Consider the following 20,015-nt stretch of genomic DNA (forward strand, 5'->3'; position numbering starts at 1 on the left):
AAAAAACCAGGTCAGATTTCAGATCTGCATACTTTCAATGTCATGCTACATAATCTCACTGTGATTTCTCAAAGCCACAGCTCTGATAAATATCTTCTTGTTAGGAAACCCAGGATGGACAAACACAGGGAAAGAGAGAAGCCTGCTGAACTCCCCGCCGTAATTACCTGTCCCTTCTGCCCTGTTCTCAGATCTTTGCAGTCTCCTTTCACCCTCAACCCAGCTTAACCTCTCCAACCACCAGACTGCGGTAACTCACAATTTACAGACAAGCTGCTAACAGGAGGGAGATAGCAAGCCAAAGCTGACAAATTCCAACTCCATGGGGCAGGATATGCTTATCTCTGGAGCCCTCCTCCTGACTGATCCAGTACAGGTTGTTACTTCTGCATCTATGGCCTCCCTGAGGACTGGGTTCACCAGTGCTCCCGGCCCGAACTCAGCGTACATCATTGTCCAGGCTGTTCAATTAACCCTCCTAATGGACTACCCTACTTTCCAATCTGCTCCTGTGGAAGGAAGCCTTTCAGCCCCACAGGGATTTTAAGGCAGGAAGAGCATCTTTTTCAGCCCCCACAGTGCTTAGCACATGGCAGATCTGTAATAAATGGAGCTGGTTAGCGGACGTATTAATCTTTGAGGAGAAGGGAGGGGCTGCACTCTCTGCAGCCGCTTCCCATGCACAGCACGAAGTTTGTGTCTCCTCCAGCAGCGACTCTGAACGCCCTGTCCCCACTTCACAGCCAAGGATGCTGAGGGTTTGCAGAGCAGGGCCAATGTGACAACCAGGACGCGGAAAAGCTGCGGTGTGTGAGATCTAGGTTCGTCCCTTTCCAAAGCAGTCCTGAACCTCCCTAAGGTTCTGTGTATTTGTTTTAATCCAAGAAGGGACGAACAGCACATCGAACAGGCATTTTCTATCAGCGACTGCTAGGGTCTGAAGTGAGTGTCGGGGGTATTCAGTTCCTCCTCTCTGTGAACCTTAGTGCACTCACAATCTTCCCACCAGCTAGCCAGAATCTGGGCATGCGTGTACCATGCTAAACTGAAGTACACAGCCTGCCCTCCGGGCTCCTGGGATGGTAGGAGAATCAGACAGGTATGGCAGTCAGAAGATCACAAAAAAAAAGCAGGGGCAGCAAAGGATCAGAGAACTTTTTAGGGACAGTACATACAAACACACATGCAATTGATGGAGAAAGGACGGGAAAGTTCTGGGTAGGAAAGGACAGGATATGAAATCGTTTTTACTTCTCTATACTTGTATATCTTTTTCCAACTTAATGTGTGCTCTTTCAAAATCAGAGAAAAAAAATTCTAAAGGTCATTCAGGAGCTGGGGATTTAGCTCAGCGGCACAGCACCTGCCTGGCAAGTGCGAGATCGTGAGTTTGGTTCCTGGTACTGGAAAAAAACAAAAAACAACAACAAAACAAACCGAAAAAAAAAGGTCATTTAGAAGAGGAGGGAATCTGAGAAAATAAGGAAAGGTTCATAGAGGTCAGAGCCAAGTCAGAGCCTGAAGGGCGGTGGGAGGACTTGGCGGTGGGGGTTAGGGGGCTGCCGGGTGGAGGAGGACGAGGATGAGGACACAGCACATGGTGACAGGTGGTGTGGACGGGAGGAAAATAAGGGCTGTAGAGACTGTATCCAGAAGCTTCTCTGCTCACTGGCCATGAAAACTGAGGCAAGCCCAGATTTCCTTATTTCTGGTCCTTAAAGTGTGGCAGCGGCAGGCGGGGGGGAATTGAACATTCCTAGCACTCATTTAAGATCCCAGCAATGAATCAAAAGAAAAGTGGACACCAAGGTTGGAAAAAGCTTAGGACTTCCAAGATCCCCATGTCCAGTTGTCCTGCTCGCTGGGGGCCTGTCGTCATCCTGAAACGATATCGTTCACCCACAGGACTCTCTTCATTGGGTCCCAAGCCTCAAGGCACTGGGTTTCAAATCTCCAAGACAGAAAAGGAAGAGAGTTTTTTCCTGTCATTTTCCAAATGAGGGAACTGAAGAGCCTGCCCACGGTCACAGAGCTGCGGAGGGAGGGCAGGAGGGCAGGGTCAGCACTATAACGAGAGGCCACCTGGCTCCCGAGCCCGGCGCCTCACTTCCATACCTCTTGTCACACCTGCGTCGCCGGGAACCCAGCAGCACTGGACCCCAGCATCCTGAAAGCTCTGGGACTGTTCTGGAGATCAGCCCCCAGGCTTCCTACTTCCTGGGTGGTGAGGCTTTTGTCACCTTGGCAGGCAGCTTCTATGCCAACCCCAGACAAGAACTGTTCTGAGGTAGGCCCAGGGCCAGGAGCGCACAGACCTCTGGAATGGACCCAGGCAGCTGTGATGAATGGGTCACGTAGGGAAGCCTCAGAGGCGGTTGGAGCGGGCAGCAGGGAGCCTCAGGGAGACTGGACTAGCAGCCCCTCCTTGGAGACTGGGAATCCCTCCCCTCATGCTGTCCTGAGGCTTTGCTTCCCTCCGGCTCCTTGGGGGTATTTAAAGCTATTCTGCTATGTATTAATGGTCCTGTTATTTCCTGGGAAAGAATTCCACCTGAGTATATCTGCTCACATGAATTTTTATTAAAATATTTTTCACTTAAAGATTATACAGGGTGTTTACAAATTTCCAGGTTGACAGTTCACTGAGCAGACAGCTAGGCAGGGGCCAGGGGCTGTCACTAAAGGGAGTACTTGTGAGCCACCTGGCTCAGGGCAGCCTGCTAGCTCTCAGCTTGGTGGCAGGACCTCCGCAGGTGCCGCCTCTGTGCCCGCCTGGGGTGCTGTCTGTATGCCCCTAACCACCCTGGGTTCATGAGCTCCCTGAGTGGAGGGCCACATCTTTCCCTTTGGAGCCTACACAGAGCAGTTCACAAAATCTACATCCAGCACAAGGCACCTGAGCTACAATATGGAACCTCAAGAAACCCGATTATTTGCTCAAAATGGACATAGAAGCAAATAATCACAGCTCTGAGAGTATTTGGTCATTTCAAATGTTGATGTTGGAATCTGGAACTTGGGGTGAGGGAGCAGCTTGGGCAAAGGCTTGTGGGAAAGACACGCCAAGATGTATTAATCTCCTGAAGAGCAAAAGTGGTTTCTGGTTTATTCATTGAGTAAATTAATTTAGTAAAGGCACTATGGGCACCGAGAGATAAATAAGACACAGTCCCTGTCTCCAGGGAGCTCACCGCAGTCTCTCCTGGGAGATGTGGAGTGCAATTAAAGAGCAGTAAGGGAATTTTGTGCTTGGCAAAGAGGTACACTGTTGAATAATAATGTTTATAATAATATTTAAAGGGCATTTGTTACATGCTAGGTTAATCCTCATGTCAATCCCATGGGTAAAAAGGCAAAGCTGGCACAGAACGTGTATGGAATTTTCCAAAGCACAGGGACCCAGTGTGAATTCCAGTGCCATACTTAGCTCCTCAGTGAACAGACATACCAACAAACCAAGTCCTGTCTCCCCAGAGCATTCACCAAGCTGAGCCTCTAGTCTCCCAGCTTCCTGACTTGTGCCTTCTGGACTCTCTTCCTGGTCACCAGGACCTGTCCCTGGTATGGACAAAACATCACAGTGGCCTGGCATTACCTTTGCCTCTGGCTGCTGGGGTGCAGACTCTCAAGAGGGGTTGCCAAGTCAAAAGCTCTTTTGCTCTTGGCTCACTGTAAGAGCGTGGTCTCCCCACAGACCTGAGGTCCAATATCTGAGGGCAGAAGCTCCTGCCAGGAATGGAGGGATGCCTAACATACAGGGCCAAAACTAGTCTAGTGTGCCCAGGATTTTGCAGGACAAACAGCAGGAAAAGTCAGCTGCTAAGACCCGCTCCTGCTCTTCACCAGTGTAATGAGTTCCTAACTGGTCTCCCTTCCTGCAGTCAATCTCTTTCACCTACTATCATCCTTTGTCAGTACCAAGGCCTCTGCTACAGCCTTTGGGCATGTACTCCAAGCCTGGTACATCTGATCTACTCCAAGTCCATGTTTTCAGTTCCAGTGCCCTCCATGGCCTCAGGACTCCAAGCTGTGTTCTTTAAGCCTCTACCCATGCAGCCAGCTGTGCCTACAATATTGTCTCTCCCAGTCCTGCCTTTTCTACCGGATCAACCCACACTCACCCCAAGTGAACCTTCCTGCCTTCACAGCAGGGGCCGTCCTTGTTCTGTGCTTTCGTGTAGCACTGATCTCCCTTCACCTCTCTTAAAAGCAGGGGCCGTGTCTCAAGCATGTATGGATTCCCATTGCTGTGCACAGGGTCTGGCACACAGTAGGTCTTCAATAACTGTTGGATAAGTTCATGTATCAATGTAGAGACACTGCAGCATGAACTCAGGAACAAGTTCTCACAGCTCCGTAGGGTTGCTGCAAGCTCTCCGTGCCTCTCATTACACTTAGGGGGAGCCGGACTGTGTGGAGAGCGAGGTGGAGTCTGGAGAAAAGAGAACCTTTGCTCCACAGCTTCCTCCCCTGCCTTGAACAGAACCGGAAGCTGGGGCCTGGGCTGCCTGCTGAGGAGGGGAGGTATTGACAAGGACAGAGCCCTGAGGACCATGTAGTACCTCTGCTGAGACAGGCGTGTGTGTGTCACAGCCACTGGGGCTGTTGGCCTTTGGTGGGTCAGGCAGTGTTCTCGGGTCCCTCTATCTTATCACACACTAGAAAGCCCATGTGCTTGGGCACCTGGGTGCAAATCCCACTTCTGCCGGGTAAGAGCTGGGTGGCTTGGGGCAGCTGGCTTCATCTCAGCTTCTTCACCATGCCTCACTCCCAGGGCCTAGGAAGAAGCAACGAAGGCAATGCCTGCACCTAAGGGTACCCTGTGTTAGGTGTCCCACAGGGCCCTCTATGTCACCTGCGTTGTGGCAGAGGTTTCTGAAGAGAGGAGGGCAACAGTCAAACCCTGAGGCTTGGCCATCTTGGAGAAGAGGCCTAGCCCCCCCGCAAGCAGCCGGCAAAGGACAAGGAACGTGCCGATGCTGCCGGGATGATACACGAGGGGCTGGTGAGGAAGGGGAGGAAGGGACCGGGCTCAGAGGAGTTTGGACTGATGTGCAGAGTAGAACACAAGGAATCAAGGGGCAGCTATAATTTCTGAATTCAGCAGTCTCATACAGAAAAGGCCCACTCTGGGGAGGACTGGATCTAGCTGGCCCCTATGCAGAGCTGGGACAATAACCGGTGAGGCAGTAGCGAGACTTGAGGGAAAGAACTCAGACTCAGAGCTCCTGCTTTACACACCAACAGCAAGTCACCCAACGTCTCTGAGCCTAAGCTCCTGCTTCTGTAAAGTGGGGTAATAACACCCATCTCCCCACTTAGTGACAGTGAGATCGTGCTTCCTAAGTGCTAAGCAATGTCTGGCTCATGGCAGGTGCCTACTCAATACTGGCTGCTTTTTGCAGCTCAGAGTTCACTGGGGCTCCTATCCTCAGGGCAGACACAGTCAGCAACAGGCAAGGACTCCTCACCCCAAAGCCTTGGGTGGCAGTCAGCCCACAGGAACGGTAAAGTGACCTTAAATTCAAGGCCTGGACTTTCCCAGGCAGACCGCTGAGAAATCTGTCCAATCAAATGGAGAAAGGAGGCAAAGATACCTTTGTCCTCAAACACATCCCAGTCCCTGGTGGAATTAAGGTTCAAGAGACTGAGCGAGGTCATCGGAAACCCAAGAGACGCACTGTAAATGCACGGCCACAGCCACAGCCCCTGCTCGGCGCACCAGTCGGGGGCAGGGTGGAAAAACCGGAGATGAGGGTGCCTGCTACTTAATTCTGCCCTCCTGCCTGTGAAAACCTGAGATCCTGAATAATTTCTCTCTAAAAATGGCTGGCAGGGAAAGTTTGACCTTCTGCCAAATTGGCTGCAAACTTTATTCCTGAATGACAGCTATAAACTCCACCCAGATGCTTCTTCCGCGTGGAGCCAAGCTCTGGGTTGACTGTCGCCATCCACTGCCCAGGCTCCCAGTGCCTTTTATGCCTCTTCATTATCCAGCTCTTCTTTTCTTGCCTTTTAAAAAGGTTCCATTTTACATGCATTTTTTATCAACTAGTTTAAGTGCTTGGAAGTATGTGGGTATAAATAATACATTCATAATTGACTCAGCCTGGGATTCTGACTCTTTAATTAAGATAGTGATCTTGGCCCCAGAAATCACCATGCGTCTGGGTTCTCTCTGGGTCCCCAACACACCCACTGAATGGTCAGTGTCAGCTCTGCTGGTGAGCAAGCCTGAGATCAGTGTTGGTTTTTCAAATTCCCACACTGGGATGGGATGCTGTTGAGTGGACATGGATTCAGCGTCAAACAGAACTGAGTTCAAATTCCAGCTTTGTCACCTAGTAGGGCAAAGAGTTTAACTCACATATATCAAGTGAGAACTAGGATCAGTGCTAGTTGGTCACAGTCATGCTAGTTCCCATAAGGATGAAAGGAAATAATTCATGCAAAGGACTTGGCACAGAACCTAGTGCTTACATAGTAAGGGCTGAATAAATACTGATGACGAGGATGAGAATAACAATAGCACCTACTGAGGGGTCACTGAATGCACACTGGGCAGTGGATAAATGCGTGATGCGTCCTCCCTGGAGATTGTTTGCTTGAAAGAGAGCTCCTTGCTACCTTATCCTGGAGGACACATTTATTACCTGTTCCAGAAGACGGCTCCTGAGATCTTCTGCATCTCCCCCAGCGTGGCAAGGAGGAGCGAGGACTTGCCGCAGCCCACCTGCCCCACTATCATGGTCAGCTGGCCTGCAGTAGGGTGGGTGGAAGACGGGAGGGATAGGGAGAGTGTGAACCACCATCACTCAGGACAGATAGGTACACCCACTCCTGCGGGTGCCCTTTTCTTTCCTCCTGCCTGGAATCCCTGAGAAGCCGTCTTCCGCTTTGAGTCCTTCCTCTGGCAATCAACACCATCCTTGGGCTTCCCAGTCCTCCCTCCTTTCTGATCCCCCAACTCTTATCCCTCTCCCCGCTTCCAGTGCTCCCCAGTGTGCGCCCAGCTCCTCGTGGCCTTGACAAGCACCACCCTGGCTCCCACCTTCCTATTTTGCTCATGGCGGTGCCTCTGCCAGACAGAGTGTCCCACCTGCCTTGTGGCCCAAGGAAACTCACTCATGCACTGAACCCTGCCTCTTCCATGTCACTTCCTTGCATACTCTAGTCTGATCTTTCTGTGAGGTGCTTATGTTGTCTGCAATGGACGATCTGACTTATTGCTGCACTCCCACCTCGTACGCCCTTCTCTGGGGTTCAGAGCCCAGAGCTCCCCACAAGAGTGAGCAGAGGGTAGGTACTCATCTGACTTGGTGAGAGGGCTGGTGGAGGGCTGGCTGGGCCATACCTCGGGGGATTCGGATGGTGATGTTGGACAGTGTGGGGATTCCATCCGGGGTCCAGGTGAAGAAGCCTCCAATGATCTTCATTGGCCAACCCCCACCATGTAGAAAAGGAGAGAAAGGCAGCCGGTTCGTAACGTGAACAGCTGCTTGCCTCCCCTCCCCCACGGAAGCCAAGAGACTCTAATTCCAGTCCCTGGAGACACAGCAGAAGAGTTGGGGACTGACCCTACCCAAGGCACCCTCTCGAGAAGGAAAGGGGGCCTTGGGTGGAGATGCAAGCTCTGGTCTTAGGGCCCTGACAGGCAGGGTGACCTCTATGCAGAAGACCCAGCACCCAGGCCCCGGGGCCCAGTTCCAGGTGCTGAGTTCCCCCGGGAAGGTGATGCTGGGTGGCAGGTATAGAGGGACAGAGTCCAGGGCTCACCTGGACACAGCAGTTTTCGACCTCCCCATCTGCACTGGGGGTCAGCCTCTGTAGTGGGCCCATGAGGTCCCGACAGTCCTCCCGGGCTGGACGCTTGCGGTTCACAACCTTGAGGGGCTGGGAATGGTTAGGAGGTGAGGGACCCTGGTCCGGGAGCCCCTCTTCCTCGCAGGAAAGGCACAGACCTTAGAAGAAAATGCTGGGGAGAGCAAGAGGAGGCCGGGCACTCACCACTGCCTGGTACTTGTTCACCTGGCCTTGGGGCACAGGCTCGCGGGGGGCACACTGCTCCTCCAGGATCTCTGCGCTGGACAGGAACTCACTCAGCTTTTGCACGCTGCAGAGGAAGCACAGAGACACCCCTCACCCCTGCCAGGGGCAGAGGAAGGGAGAAGGAGGAGGACAGGGCCTGAGGGGCAGCTCAGTGAGGTTCCTGGTCCTCAAGGTGGCCCCTGCAAAGCCTATACAAGATGGGGACAGACCATGGGCACAACATAGCAGTGGGTAATAGATGCCACTGGGAGTTTTTTAAAGGCTGGCCAATTAGCTGGATTGAGAAGTCAGATTGGTTAATTTTAGGTTAGGTTTAATGTTAAAGGTGATTAATCTGGATTATGGGCCTGGAGGATGATCTCAGGCTTTATTAATTATTGTTAGAGTTACCAAGAGGGTTGGTTAGTTAGGATTAGGACTGATTATTAACAATAGCTAATATGTGGTGCGCACATACGATATGCCAGACACTGTGTTAACTGCTCTATAAACATTACAGAACCGAATCCCCAGAACAAGCTGCTGGAGGAAGTGTGGTCTGTCATAAGCTATGGAGGGGACAGCTGTCCCCATCCCTCTCCCAGAAGAATTTTCTATGGTTAGGAGATGACTCTTAAAACATTTCCTATCAAAGGCTGAGGGAGTTTATCCTCTCCTATCCCTGGGGTGCTGAAGCTACCCGAGGAAGCTGGAGAATCGTTTACAACCCCTTTTGTGCTTTTTGCTCAATGTCCAAGGGGCTTCCCAACCCTCAGAGCAAGAACAGTCTGGGGCTGAGAAAGACATCTAGCCCGGGCTTTTCTGTCCCTGGGAGGGTAGGCTGGAGCTGGCCCTCATCTCTCAAAGTAAAGCTTCTGGTGGTGTCCCGTTCCCTCCTACCCGCAGCCCAGAGCTTGAGATCCCTTGTTAAGGAGGCTTCAGCTATCCTCGCATGCTGTTTCTGCAAACAGCAGAATGCAGTGTTTGAAAATGTGCTACTTCGGGATTGGTGGCATGGGTTTTCAGCAGATGCAGCATCCTTGATCTGCAGTTTTTACACAGAATCGCAGGTTTGGAGTGAGGTGACAGGAGGAGGGGTGGTCATGTGAAATCACAATGCCACGGCCAATAAACAGAGGTGAGGGCTCCCACCCAGGAAGTGGGAGCGAACCCCTTTCCCGCCACCTGCTCCTCTGACATAAGGTCACAGTCATTGCTCCTTCCGTCTTTGAATCTCTCCAAGAACTTCCTCAAGCAAGCAGCCCCCACATCAGCTACTGCATTCCAACAGCTGCTTCTTCCTGCCGGCTGTCCGGGACCTGCCAGGGTCCCATGAGTCAAGGATGTCATGTTCCTCAAAGCTGAAGACCCAGAGGACACATGCTGTCTGGTCCTACTGGTGATGGATAAGGACATGGCCAGCTCTCCCCTGGAGGGGACAGGCTTTTGCTTTCAAGGAGCTGTTCCATATGCCCACAGAGGCCTGGGTACCACTGGTGCTGCATTGCCTAGTGGCTCTTCAGCCTCTTCCTTCAGACTTTTGTTCAGAAGAGGGCAATACCTCTGGGAGGCTGGCAATGTGTTACTGCTGGGCTCTAGAACCCAGAGCTGCAGTCACTCAGAATGCCACTGTAGGCACCTGGAGGAAGCCACTGTCCTGGAGCGGCTGGGACGCTTCTGGGACCATAGAAAGAGCAGGGGACACTGAGCCTGCAGCAGGCATGCAGAGGACACTTCTGCTATCCCAGGGGCCGTCACGTGGGGTCGAGTGACACTCACTTTGGGTGGCTCTGGGAGGTAGAACTAGGACCACTGGGTAGAACTTATAAGGATGCTAATTTCAGCTCATTAATTTTTTTTTCAATGTTGTCTTGGAGGTGACAGTGAGTTCCCTCTCCTTGAAATATGTAAGCAAGTCCTTCCTCAGGGATGGTGTGCTGCAAAAATCTACAAGGCCTGTGGCCCTCTGCCCAGCCAGGACTGGCTCCAGCCAGGCCCAGATCAGCTGTGGTCCGGCGGTCACAAGGGCAAAGCAGTGGTGATACCTGCAGTGCCTGTCCCTCCCCCTGCCCACTCTCTCCTCTCACCTCACCAGAGCTTTGACTGTAGACCGGACCACACTGGACAGCAGGAACAGCGGAGTGACCAGGATATGGAAGAGGGAGAGGGAGGCAAAGGCCACCGAGGGTGAGAAGTCAGACTCTTTGAAGAAGCTGACGTGGCCCACGAAGGTCTGCAGACAGAGGCACCAGTGAGGCCTGGGTGGCTCAGGGTGTGGGCCACCACCCACACTAGAAGCATCCAGCCCTGGGAAGGAAACTCGGAGACTGACAAGAAAGTGCCACCCAAGGGGACCTTACGGTTAGAGACACTCATCATCCTTATAACCATCTCATGCAATGTCCCAGGCAAGGTCAGGACTTCGTGTAGGGGGCCAGGGGCTGCTCCCTCCTAATCCCAATCCTCCTTGTCATGCATGATCAGAGAGGAGCCCCGTGGTGAGGTCAGCCCTGTCCCCTTCTTAGCAGCTTGGGTGCTCATTTCCCTGGCTTTCAGTTGGGAAAAATGAAAAATCTCTCACTGCAAAGCCACTACCTGGCTGGCTCAGGAGCCTGCTACCCACAGTTCCCAAAGAGCCAGGCCAGGAATGGGCCCAATAAATCACAGCGCAAGTGAATTCCCAAGCGTGCCTGACAGGCCGTGAACTCCACACAGCTCACTGCCGCTGGTCCCGGGGGAAATCAAAACATCTTTTTAAAGAACTGCAGCTGTCAGAACCAGTGGGGGTGGGAGGCTAGGTAAGGGGCTGCAGCTTTGGGGGTCCTGGGTCTTTCTGTAGGACACATGGCCTGTCTCCAGTGCTGAGTTCTGCACAGCCTTTGTTAAATCACTTTACAAAACTACCATCGTGCTATTTCATGACACAGGGGGCCGTGTACAGGATATTCTTACATTTTAGAAGGCCAGTTACACAACTGTACGGGCAGCAGGCTCCTATTTTTGTGGAGATGACATAGCATATGCCTTTAAAAAAGACTGGGAAGAAACACCCTGAAGATGTTACGTGGGATCATGGGGGATTTTTAATTCTCTCTGTGCTTTCCTTTTTGAATTTCCCATCATTTTCACAGTAAACATGTTTTGTTTTTATACTTCAAAAGCTGATGGCTATTTTTAAAAGAAAGTGGAGTTGCCTTAAATCCTCAGCCTCAGATCTCTCAGGCCCTGAGGACCCAACCCTATGTCCTCCTGGCCACTAAGGACACCCTGGGCAGAAGGGCCAAACCTAGACACTGTCACCACCGATGCCTCGCGCACCCCACCCTAGGAGGAAGAGCCAGGCCCACTTACGATGAGGACGGCTGCAATGGGGATGGCTGTGTTCATGAAAACTGCGGAGGAAGCACAGGGGACTTTAGGAGGGGAAAGAACAGCAGAGCAGAAGGGTGCCCAGGGCAGTGTGGGCAGTGCAGCTCCCATCCCTTCCCAGCCTGCCAGGGGGAGCTGGGATGCGGGAGGGTGAAACTCCAGCTCTGTGGCACCCCAGCTCCTTGCGTGGATTCCAGAGGCACCAAGTTGCTGCCCCTCCCCTGCCTTTGGCTCTGTAACCCCCAAGCCAGGTTCTCTATGAAGGGGAAGCTTCCTAGTCCCCTCCAGCTCGTGGGAGGAGCTCAAACTCCTCCACACCAATGTATCCGTGACTCAGCATGGCTTCAATCGGGGTCTGCCTGACACCTCAGGCTAAAGTCCAAGTTCACATGGGCAGCTGATGTGCTGCAGCACCGGCCCTTCCTGTGGCCCAGATCCTTTACGGGAACTTCAGTGAGCAAGGGAGCTGGATAGAAAGCCACAGAAGGGTGGAGGCACTGTGATTCATGTCATGTACCTTTGGGCAGGTCGTTTACCTTTCCTGTGCCTCAGTTTCCTCATCTGAACTGTGTAAACTTGTACTTACTTGCTCATATGATACACTCTTTGCCAAGGACAGAGGGGACAATGTAGGTGAGAGGGTCTGAGAGCCCTACGTGCTGCCTGGGTAGTGTACCTTAGTTCTGCTCCATAGTCACCCCTTCCTGGACTGGGCTGAAATGCCCAAGAGAACCCCAAGCCCAGGCCTCACAGGAAGAAGAGTCTCTTGTAGTAAAAGGGACTCTCCTGGGTGCCACCTTCCCATCTCATTTTCCTTCCTTCACTTCCTTCCCAGGCAACCCCAGAAAGGACCTCTGTAATTAGCCAAAGAGTTGTTGGGAGCCAGGAGCCAAGGGCTCAGCCCTGGTCTAATGAAGGGCAACATCGTCGGGACTCTGAAATCCAGGTGGTCAACACCATTCTGCAAGGCTGACTGGCTGCCCACTTACTGCAAGAATTCCACACCTGTTGGCACACACCAAGTGCCCACTGGAGATGTGGTCCCAACTTTAGGGACCTCCAAATGGGTGGGAGGCTATGCACACCCCCTGCCCTTAGGGGACTCCCAGCCAGACGAAGGAAACAAGAGGGGGGAATGAGAACGTGCCCTTGGAGAGCTCCCAAGCAGATAGGCAAGACATTATCCCCATCTCTGGGAGATTCCTAACTATGAGTGTTATGGTTTGTTTCTGGGTGTCCCCCCAAGCCTCATGCAGCCATGGGGCACGCTTCTAGTGTTTATGATCAATTCAGGGTCCAATGTTGAGATTATCGGTATAAGTGCTACACCTGCCCTGGCTCTGGGGCGGGTAGCTTGCAGACAGTGTAAGGGAGGGAAAGAAGCTTGCACTCTGCCGCTCTTCCCTTTTTGTTCTTGTTGCTTTTGCTGTTTTCTGCTACATGAACAGCTGCCCTCTGCCATGTGCCACTCTGCCTTGGAGCCAGCCAAGTATGGACTGAAACCTCCACAAACTGTAAGCTAAATAAACTTTTCCTTCCTTAATTTTGGGCATCCAATATTTTGTCTCAGCAACAAGAGAGAAGTAACCAAGACAATGAGGAAGACCAGGCTGCCGCACCAGGGAGCTCTTAACTTCACAGCAGATATGGATATATGAGTGGAGCCCTTGGGGGGAACGCTAATCTATGAGATTTAAAAATCATTACCAATATTACACACGACTGTGCTTTAACTGCTCTTGTTGATAGAAGCTTGAGTGGTCTCCAGATGCCCGCCATAAGACCACAGGCCCCTCCCCTGAAGTTGTTGGGCTACTGGTTACACCCTCAGTATAAGGGACTGGGCCTGGCACATAGGACATCACTGGCTCAGGAGGAGAAGAGGGAGGAGGAAGCAGCCCTTAGGCCCGTGCCCTTGAGCATCACCAGCCACAGAGCTTTCACTCAAGGTAGCACTGCCCCTCCTCTGCAGTGCTGATTGTTCCCAGGGGCTCTCTTAGGGCAGGGGCCTCGCTCCTGCCTCTCCCCAGTTCAGATAAATCACCAGAGGAGAGGGGCTCAAGCTGCAGCAGGCCCCTGTGCATCACCCTGGGCCCCTGATCCAGGCCAAGAGCTCTCCTTCACACTGCGGGCGCGCTCTCCTCCCAGCTGAAGAACAGCCTAGGAGCTGGACTGTAAATCAGTACAACTCGCTAAGAAAGCAATCTGGTGCTCTGTCGCTAGAGCATTGCACAAGTTCAGCCCTTCTGACCCCATAATCCGTCTCCTGGGAATTTATCCTGAATAATCATTCAAGAGAGGCACAAAGCCACTAGCAAGATGGTGTTAGCGGCGGTGCTGTCTGTCACAGCAGAACAAAACCACAACCACAGCAAAAAAAAAAAAAAAAAAAAAAAAAAAAAAAAAAAAGCCCATCTGCAATGAAATAACCAGAAAATGTCCAACAGGAGAGGCTGCTCTCCTAAACGATGGTGCACCGCCTCTGGGGCGATTCTGCAGATGGAAAAACGTGTGATAATCGATATTTTATTCTCCTGCGCGGTTTCCCTGCTCATGACTTTTTACAATTTCTACTTTCTCTGTTTTGTTGTCTTTATTCTTGTAGCTGCCTGAACTCCTTTGAGGAATGAGACAAGCTATAAATACGTTAAAAAATGAACATTTCAGAGCTGATGCAGCAATATGGGCCATGCTTACGATATAATTAGTTTCTGTGCTGCTCTGGCTCTGTACAGAGATGCTGAAGAATGAAAATGTGATTTTCCAGTGCCCTCAGCCCCTCCTGGAAGGATGGTTTCTTCGAAGCTGGGAGTTCTGGGTCCCCTTCGGGGTGGGGTTGGGGTGGGATCACCAGCAGCTGTGTTTCTAGGGCCTTGCTGCAGGTCATCCCTCAGCCCTGGGGTGGATGTGGCTGGTCCCGGGGATGGTGGCGCTACAGATGGGGAGGCCCCGGGCTGCTGCAGGCTGGCCTCTCCCAGAGCACAGCAGGCACCCAGGGCTGCGGTGGGGCACTGGACACCCCGCTGCTGGGCTGAAGACCCGAGGCCTTGCCCCATTTTCCCAAACCACACAAAGCTCTGTAAGATTCTAAGGTGGTGGGAGGGAAAGGAAAGATGACCAAGAACAGATCTGCCTTCAACTCTGGCAGGATGGAGTGACTCACCTTGATTTGATTTAGGGGAAAAAAAAAAAAAGGCAAAGCACAGAAAGCGAAGACCATGACAATGCTGAAATCTCACAGAGTGACGCCACTGTGGAAAGTTTAGCTGGCGTAGGCAGAGGCCTCAAAGGCCACGCTCACATGGAAAGCCCTTTTGTGATGGTACAAAAAACATGGGTATTTTTAAAAAACATTCTTTAACAGTTACTCATTCAAAAGTTACATTTTCAGTGGTATGCCTTGTTTCAAGAGTTATGCTGGGTTTTGGCGATGCAAACATGGGCAACTGTGTCAGTTTTTCCTAACCCTGGCCTCAAACAAAATACCAAACCCACCAACACCAAAGTCACCAGCCCGCCTGGCTTTCTTTGCCTGAGGAATGCTGCCCGGCCCTGTGGGCGCCAGCAGGCAGTGAAATACCGGCAGCTTTTCATTTCCTAAGCCCTGATAAATATTTCAGCAGCCATGTGTCAGGGAGGCCCAGCCAGGCATTTGCCTCTCCGGTTAACTCTATCTTTGTCCCCCGAAGGGGGTGGGGGCTCAGCCTGGGCTTAACTACAAGGTGCACCTGAGGAGGGGAAATGCATTTTAAAGTGCACAAAACTATTTCCCCTTCAGCCTAATCAGCATAGAAGTCAACAGACTGGGAAGGGAAGCAGGTGAAAGGTGTTTCTGTGGCGGGAAGCTTCTGAAGCTGTGGGAGGCTGATTGCTGCTTCCTTAATTGAGGCTTGCCCCTTTCCGCTGCCCTCCCCACCAAACCAGGCCAGTGCCTGCGTAAGAAACTGGTGGAAGGAAGGTCGGATACTACAGAAGAATTTCAGGGAAGCTTGAGAAGGCAGAGCACCGATGTCTCAAGGTCCTCCTGTGCCTCTATGCTGGCCGGACGTGATTCAGGGAGGAGAGAGGGAAATCAGGACTTCCGAAGAGCAGGCCGGCCCTGGGCTGTGGAGAGGACCATGCTGTGTCCTGTGGACGGGGTTCACAGCACCATCCTGTTCACCCCCAACCATCCATAGTAGGAGAGATTTTTGTTTGTTTTGCAGGCACACAATATGAAGCCAGGTACATTGACTGACTGCGGTCCAGACCCATAAGCATAGAACACTGAAAGAGACAACAGATCCATATCCACCTTTTTTCACCCCCTAGTGTTGGGGATCAATTCCAGAGCCTTCTGCATGCTAAGCAAGCACTCTGTCACTGAGCTACATCCCAGCTCCAACCTATCTTTCTTCTCTATCAGTCCTTCCGTGTCCCACAGCCTGCAGAGCAAGCCCCGAAGCCTGAACGCAGCACGCACAGTCCCACGCGAGCTGGTCCTGTTACCCTCCCCTCACCCGATTCTGCAGGTCTGGAACACACTGTCATCTCTGCCTCCTCCAGGCCTCATCGGCTCATTCATGGTCATGCTCTGGAACCACCAATGGGCTTTACCTCTGACAAGCCTTACCTGACACCCACCACCCACAAGACCAGCATGAGTAGGACTCAAAACTCTTGTGGGCGCCCAGGACACCCCTTTCTGTTCCTGTCACTTACAGTGCTGGTGCATAGCTGGCTTCCCTGGTAGACTATAAGTGACCTGTGGGCTGAGACCAACATATCTGCCCACTGAGTGCCTAGCGCTGGCACTTGGGAGACACTCCGTAAATGCTCATTAAATAAGTGAGTGAAAGAAATGAAAGGTCCAGAGCCAGGTGAGTAACACAGAGAGGCATTTGTGTTGACTCCGTGGCCCTAATCGCACGCACAGCCACTGTTCGCAGGTATGGTAAATGCTCTCTAGGACTTCGAGGGCCAGGACTCCACCTACATCCTCTTAGTGCCCAGGGCCTGGCACACAGAGAAAGCTCTCGGATGGGTGCTGCAAAGAGAACAGAAGGAACTGGCAGCACAGTGGCTGATTGAATCTAGGACCCATCTGTTGCTTCTGCCAAGCTTGTCCTCAAATGCAGCAGAAGCACCTAGAGTCATGCCGCGTCTGCAAGGAAATAAGGACTGAGCTAAATTTGAAAGGGACTGACCTTGACCCTTGCCTCCCTCCAGCTTTTTGTCACTTTATCTTCTGCTCCTGAAATCCTACCCGGCATGCAAAAAGTCTGCTCTACCCACATCTGCGAACTCTCAGCCATCCGCGCTTCTCTCTTCGCTCTGCCATTTACTGGCGGAGTCCTCAAAGAGGCACTTTACCTTCCTGAGCCTCAGGCCCCTCTGCTGTAAAAGGAGGTGGAGGAGAGAACAGGGAAAGCGTCTATCATCCCTTCCATCATCCTGCCGCTTGGCAGAGGGCGAAGTACATGGATGGGGCCCACTGGGCACCCACCCTGTAACCTGGATCTCGGTTTACCTCCAGGAGGAAATATGCATCCTGGATGTTCAGTATCAGGGAATCTGTGCCCATTCCCTTTGCAGACCCCTCTGCTGCCGGGGACCCACACTCCCGAGCTTGCAGGGACACTGGAGACACCAGATACAGCTTCAGAGCTGATCCTGTCTGCCCACGATCTGACTGAATGGTGCATGGATGCCCAGCAGGCATCCCCAGGCTGGGCCCATTAGGAAATGTGACTCCAGAGCTCTCCTGTGTCACCAGGACCCCATGGCTGGCGCCAGGATGGGAACAAGAGATTCCCATCACCCAAGCCTAATGACCCGTGTCTTGATCCTTAGAAACAGAAGGCAGGAAGTCCAGGAGGAGGGAAATGAAAACACACTTAAGCGTATGCCTGCAGCCAGGGGGTGCCCCCCCTGGCCACGGGATCTGAAAAAGAAACCCGTCCCAGGGAGGGTGGGCGCGCTTTGGTTCCATGGTCTGTACTCATTCTCCAGCTCCCTCCAGGCCTCTTCACCCATCCTTCCCAACCTTGGGTCACCACTGTTCTACTCTCGGACCAACTTTTTTAGCATCTACACGGGACAGAGAACTTGCGTTGCTTGTCTTCCGTATCTGACTTATTTCACACAAGTTTTAGTTCATGCAGGGGGTACCGCTCACAGTAACCAGTATATATTTTCTGAATAACTAAAGAGGAGCTGTAGACTCTTGGCGCAAAGTCATGATGAGGTGGCTGCACTGGTTACCCCAATCTGATTAGTATACACATGGAACTATCACACTCTACCCATAAATATGTACAATTATGATGTTAGTCAAAATGTAAAATCTAAATGTTTAAGGAAAAACACATGCTAAGTCCTCTTATTTTATCTTTTTATGTACATATATCGAATCATTAGACTATATCCCAGACATGAACAATTAAAATAATTTTTAAAAGACCTCCTTGAGTGCTCCTCCCTTTCCTTCCCTCACTGCCCCTCCAGGGACCCAGTGGGCCACTCTGTTCATCCTCTAGGTTTGCTTGGGCAGGCACAGGGCCCTGGGCAGGGGCCTGCTTGGCTCCAGACCCCCGTGCTCCTTCCAGCATCACCTTAGATCCTGGCAACAGTGGATCTCCTTCCCCCAGGTCCTCCCGGCCCTGGCTTGTCTCCTGAGGACACCACAGGAGCACCTACTAGACAGGTCTCAGTGGTCTAGCCTGGGAACTTAGGCAGCTCATATTTATATAGAAAAACATGTCCCAGGGTGCAGCTCAGAATCCAGGGAATGAATATACATCTCCTTGGATCAAAGTAGCTACCACCTGCCGCCTAAGGCTACCCCTACTTTGATGCCTACTGTAACAAGGACGTTGGGGACCCAGTACCCCCACTTAACTTCACAGCTTCCTTTCCCTTTCTCCCTGTCAGCAGTGGGGAGCCTGACTCATTGTTGCGGGGACAGGAAGTTTTCTACACATGGAGAGAAGCACTTTCCCACCTGTGCATCAGTTCCCACTGCTGAGAGCTCCCTGCAACAGGTCCCTGGACCTTGTGGGGGGGCTGTACGCAATGGAGGGGACCTATCAACAAAACCAGCCCCTGGGGCAGCAGGCAGAGCTGACAGAGAGAAAGTGGAAGTGGCCCAAGGGCTGAGGACACTGGCTCTTCGGGGCTGTGCTGGGCTCTTGCTCTGAGCACCACTGGGTCTGGCATAAGGATAAGGGGAGAGAGTGGAACCTGAGCTGTTTTGGCACGGAATCCGGGAGGCACTTGCTGCCTGCCATGCCCACAGCTCCACTCTAAGAAAATCAGATGCTCACAGGACTTGCTGCATAAAGACACCACGGCTTGTCCCAGTCTTGGTGGACAGCGTGGCCACTGTACTGCTCGCTAGCCCTCTCTCTCTGAGTAGCACGAACACCAGGAACACACAGATGACCTGTGGGCCCATCTCAGTCTCCACAGGCTTGCTGAATGAGTCTATTTGGGAGACATTTCCGCACATTATCCATTAATGCCGCCACCTGCCGCCCCCAGAGCTGTGTCTCTCCCAGCATACCATAAAGAAACCATTTCAGCTGGAGTGTCAGCCATCTCTACTAATTTCCTCCCCAAGGAGGCAGTTAGCCTCAGCCATCTCTCTAAATTTCCTCCCTGAGGAGGTGCTCGGTACCAGCCATCTCTCCTAATTTCCTACTTCCCGCTCCTGAGGCCATTCTCGGCTGTTTATCTTCTGCTAAGAGAAAACAGTCTCGCAAGGGTGACCCACTGCTAAATCCTTCCTCCCATCTAGGTCCCTGACACTGGACACTCGGAGGAAAACAGCACAAAGGGTTTTTCTAGGATTTAGTCTGAGCCATGCTGCTAAGTCAGGAGCACACTCCACTCCGGGCCTCAGGTTCCCATCTATAAAATGGCTGTCCAAATGGCAGAAACTATTTCCACTTACACTTCTCACTACAATCCATGTAATTCCCACAGATCTGTCTTCTAACTCACAAATTCTCTCTTGGCTATGTTAACCCATTTGACTTGTACAGGGAGTTGGTTTTTGTTTCTTTTTTGTTTTGTCTTTCACCCCCTCTGAAGGTATCCACTTGGTCATTCATACCATAACGGTTCCTAATCTGGACAGGCAAGGGAACAGAGCGAGGTGTGCCACGTACTAAATATCTACAGCCCAACTCTGCACTTGGGAAGTGACACTATGAGCTGGGTCTTCAAAGCTGTGAGGCCAACTTGGTTGAGAACTCCCCCATCCCCTGACCTCCATACACCCTCACTCTAGCTAGGGGACCACTGTTCACTGGATTACTTTCAGTTAAACTCAAGCATCTAGAAGTTCTTTGTCCCTGATACTTTCCTGTGTTGCCTTGTTGGTTTTACACCTTTGTGCAGCTCTTTAACCATATGAAGTATGTTTATCTTACCCCTTAGACTACTCAACCATCTCCAGGTAATGAGAGACTAAAACTGTTTTAATCTGCTGATATTCACTCTGGTGGTGCATTTTTCTTGTGTGGGTTTTTACTTCTTTATATATTAGTCCATTGTTCAACAGAAGTGTCTGCCATAGGAGTCCTATAGTCTATAAAAAGTAGCTTTCATATGTGTATCTGAGTTTTATTGGTTTG

At 51.8% G+C, this 20,015-nt stretch overlaps 1 protein-coding gene across 4 annotated transcripts in view; it reads right to left on the minus strand.

Annotated features, from left to right (window-relative positions):
* Abcc8 (ATP-binding cassette, sub-family C (CFTR/MRP), member 8) overlaps nucleotides 1–20,015 on the minus strand; it is a 72,786-nt gene that overhangs the window by 22,750 nt on the left and 30,021 nt on the right. For all 4 annotated transcript variants that reach the window (XM_013512093.1, XM_013512092.1, XM_005380386.2 and 1 more), the window contains exons 11-16: nucleotides 11,380–11,420; nucleotides 10,116–10,261; nucleotides 8,008–8,113; nucleotides 7,777–7,893; nucleotides 7,355–7,430; nucleotides 6,654–6,759 (exon numbers count right to left, since the gene is read on the minus strand). In XM_013512093.1, coding sequence (XP_013367547.1) covers nucleotides 6,654–6,759; nucleotides 7,355–7,430; nucleotides 7,777–7,893; nucleotides 8,008–8,113; nucleotides 10,116–10,261; nucleotides 11,380–11,420 — 592 coding nt within the window. The remainder of the gene's footprint in view (nucleotides 1–6,653; nucleotides 6,760–7,354; nucleotides 7,431–7,776; nucleotides 7,894–8,007; nucleotides 8,114–10,115; nucleotides 10,262–11,379; nucleotides 11,421–20,015) is intronic.

Source organism: Chinchilla lanigera, unplaced genomic scaffold (genome assembly GCF_000276665.1).
Source record: "Chinchilla lanigera isolate Chin_1 unplaced genomic scaffold, ChiLan1.0 scaffold00013, whole genome shotgun sequence".
Lineage (NCBI taxonomy): Eukaryota > Metazoa > Chordata > Mammalia > Rodentia > Chinchillidae > Chinchilla > Chinchilla lanigera.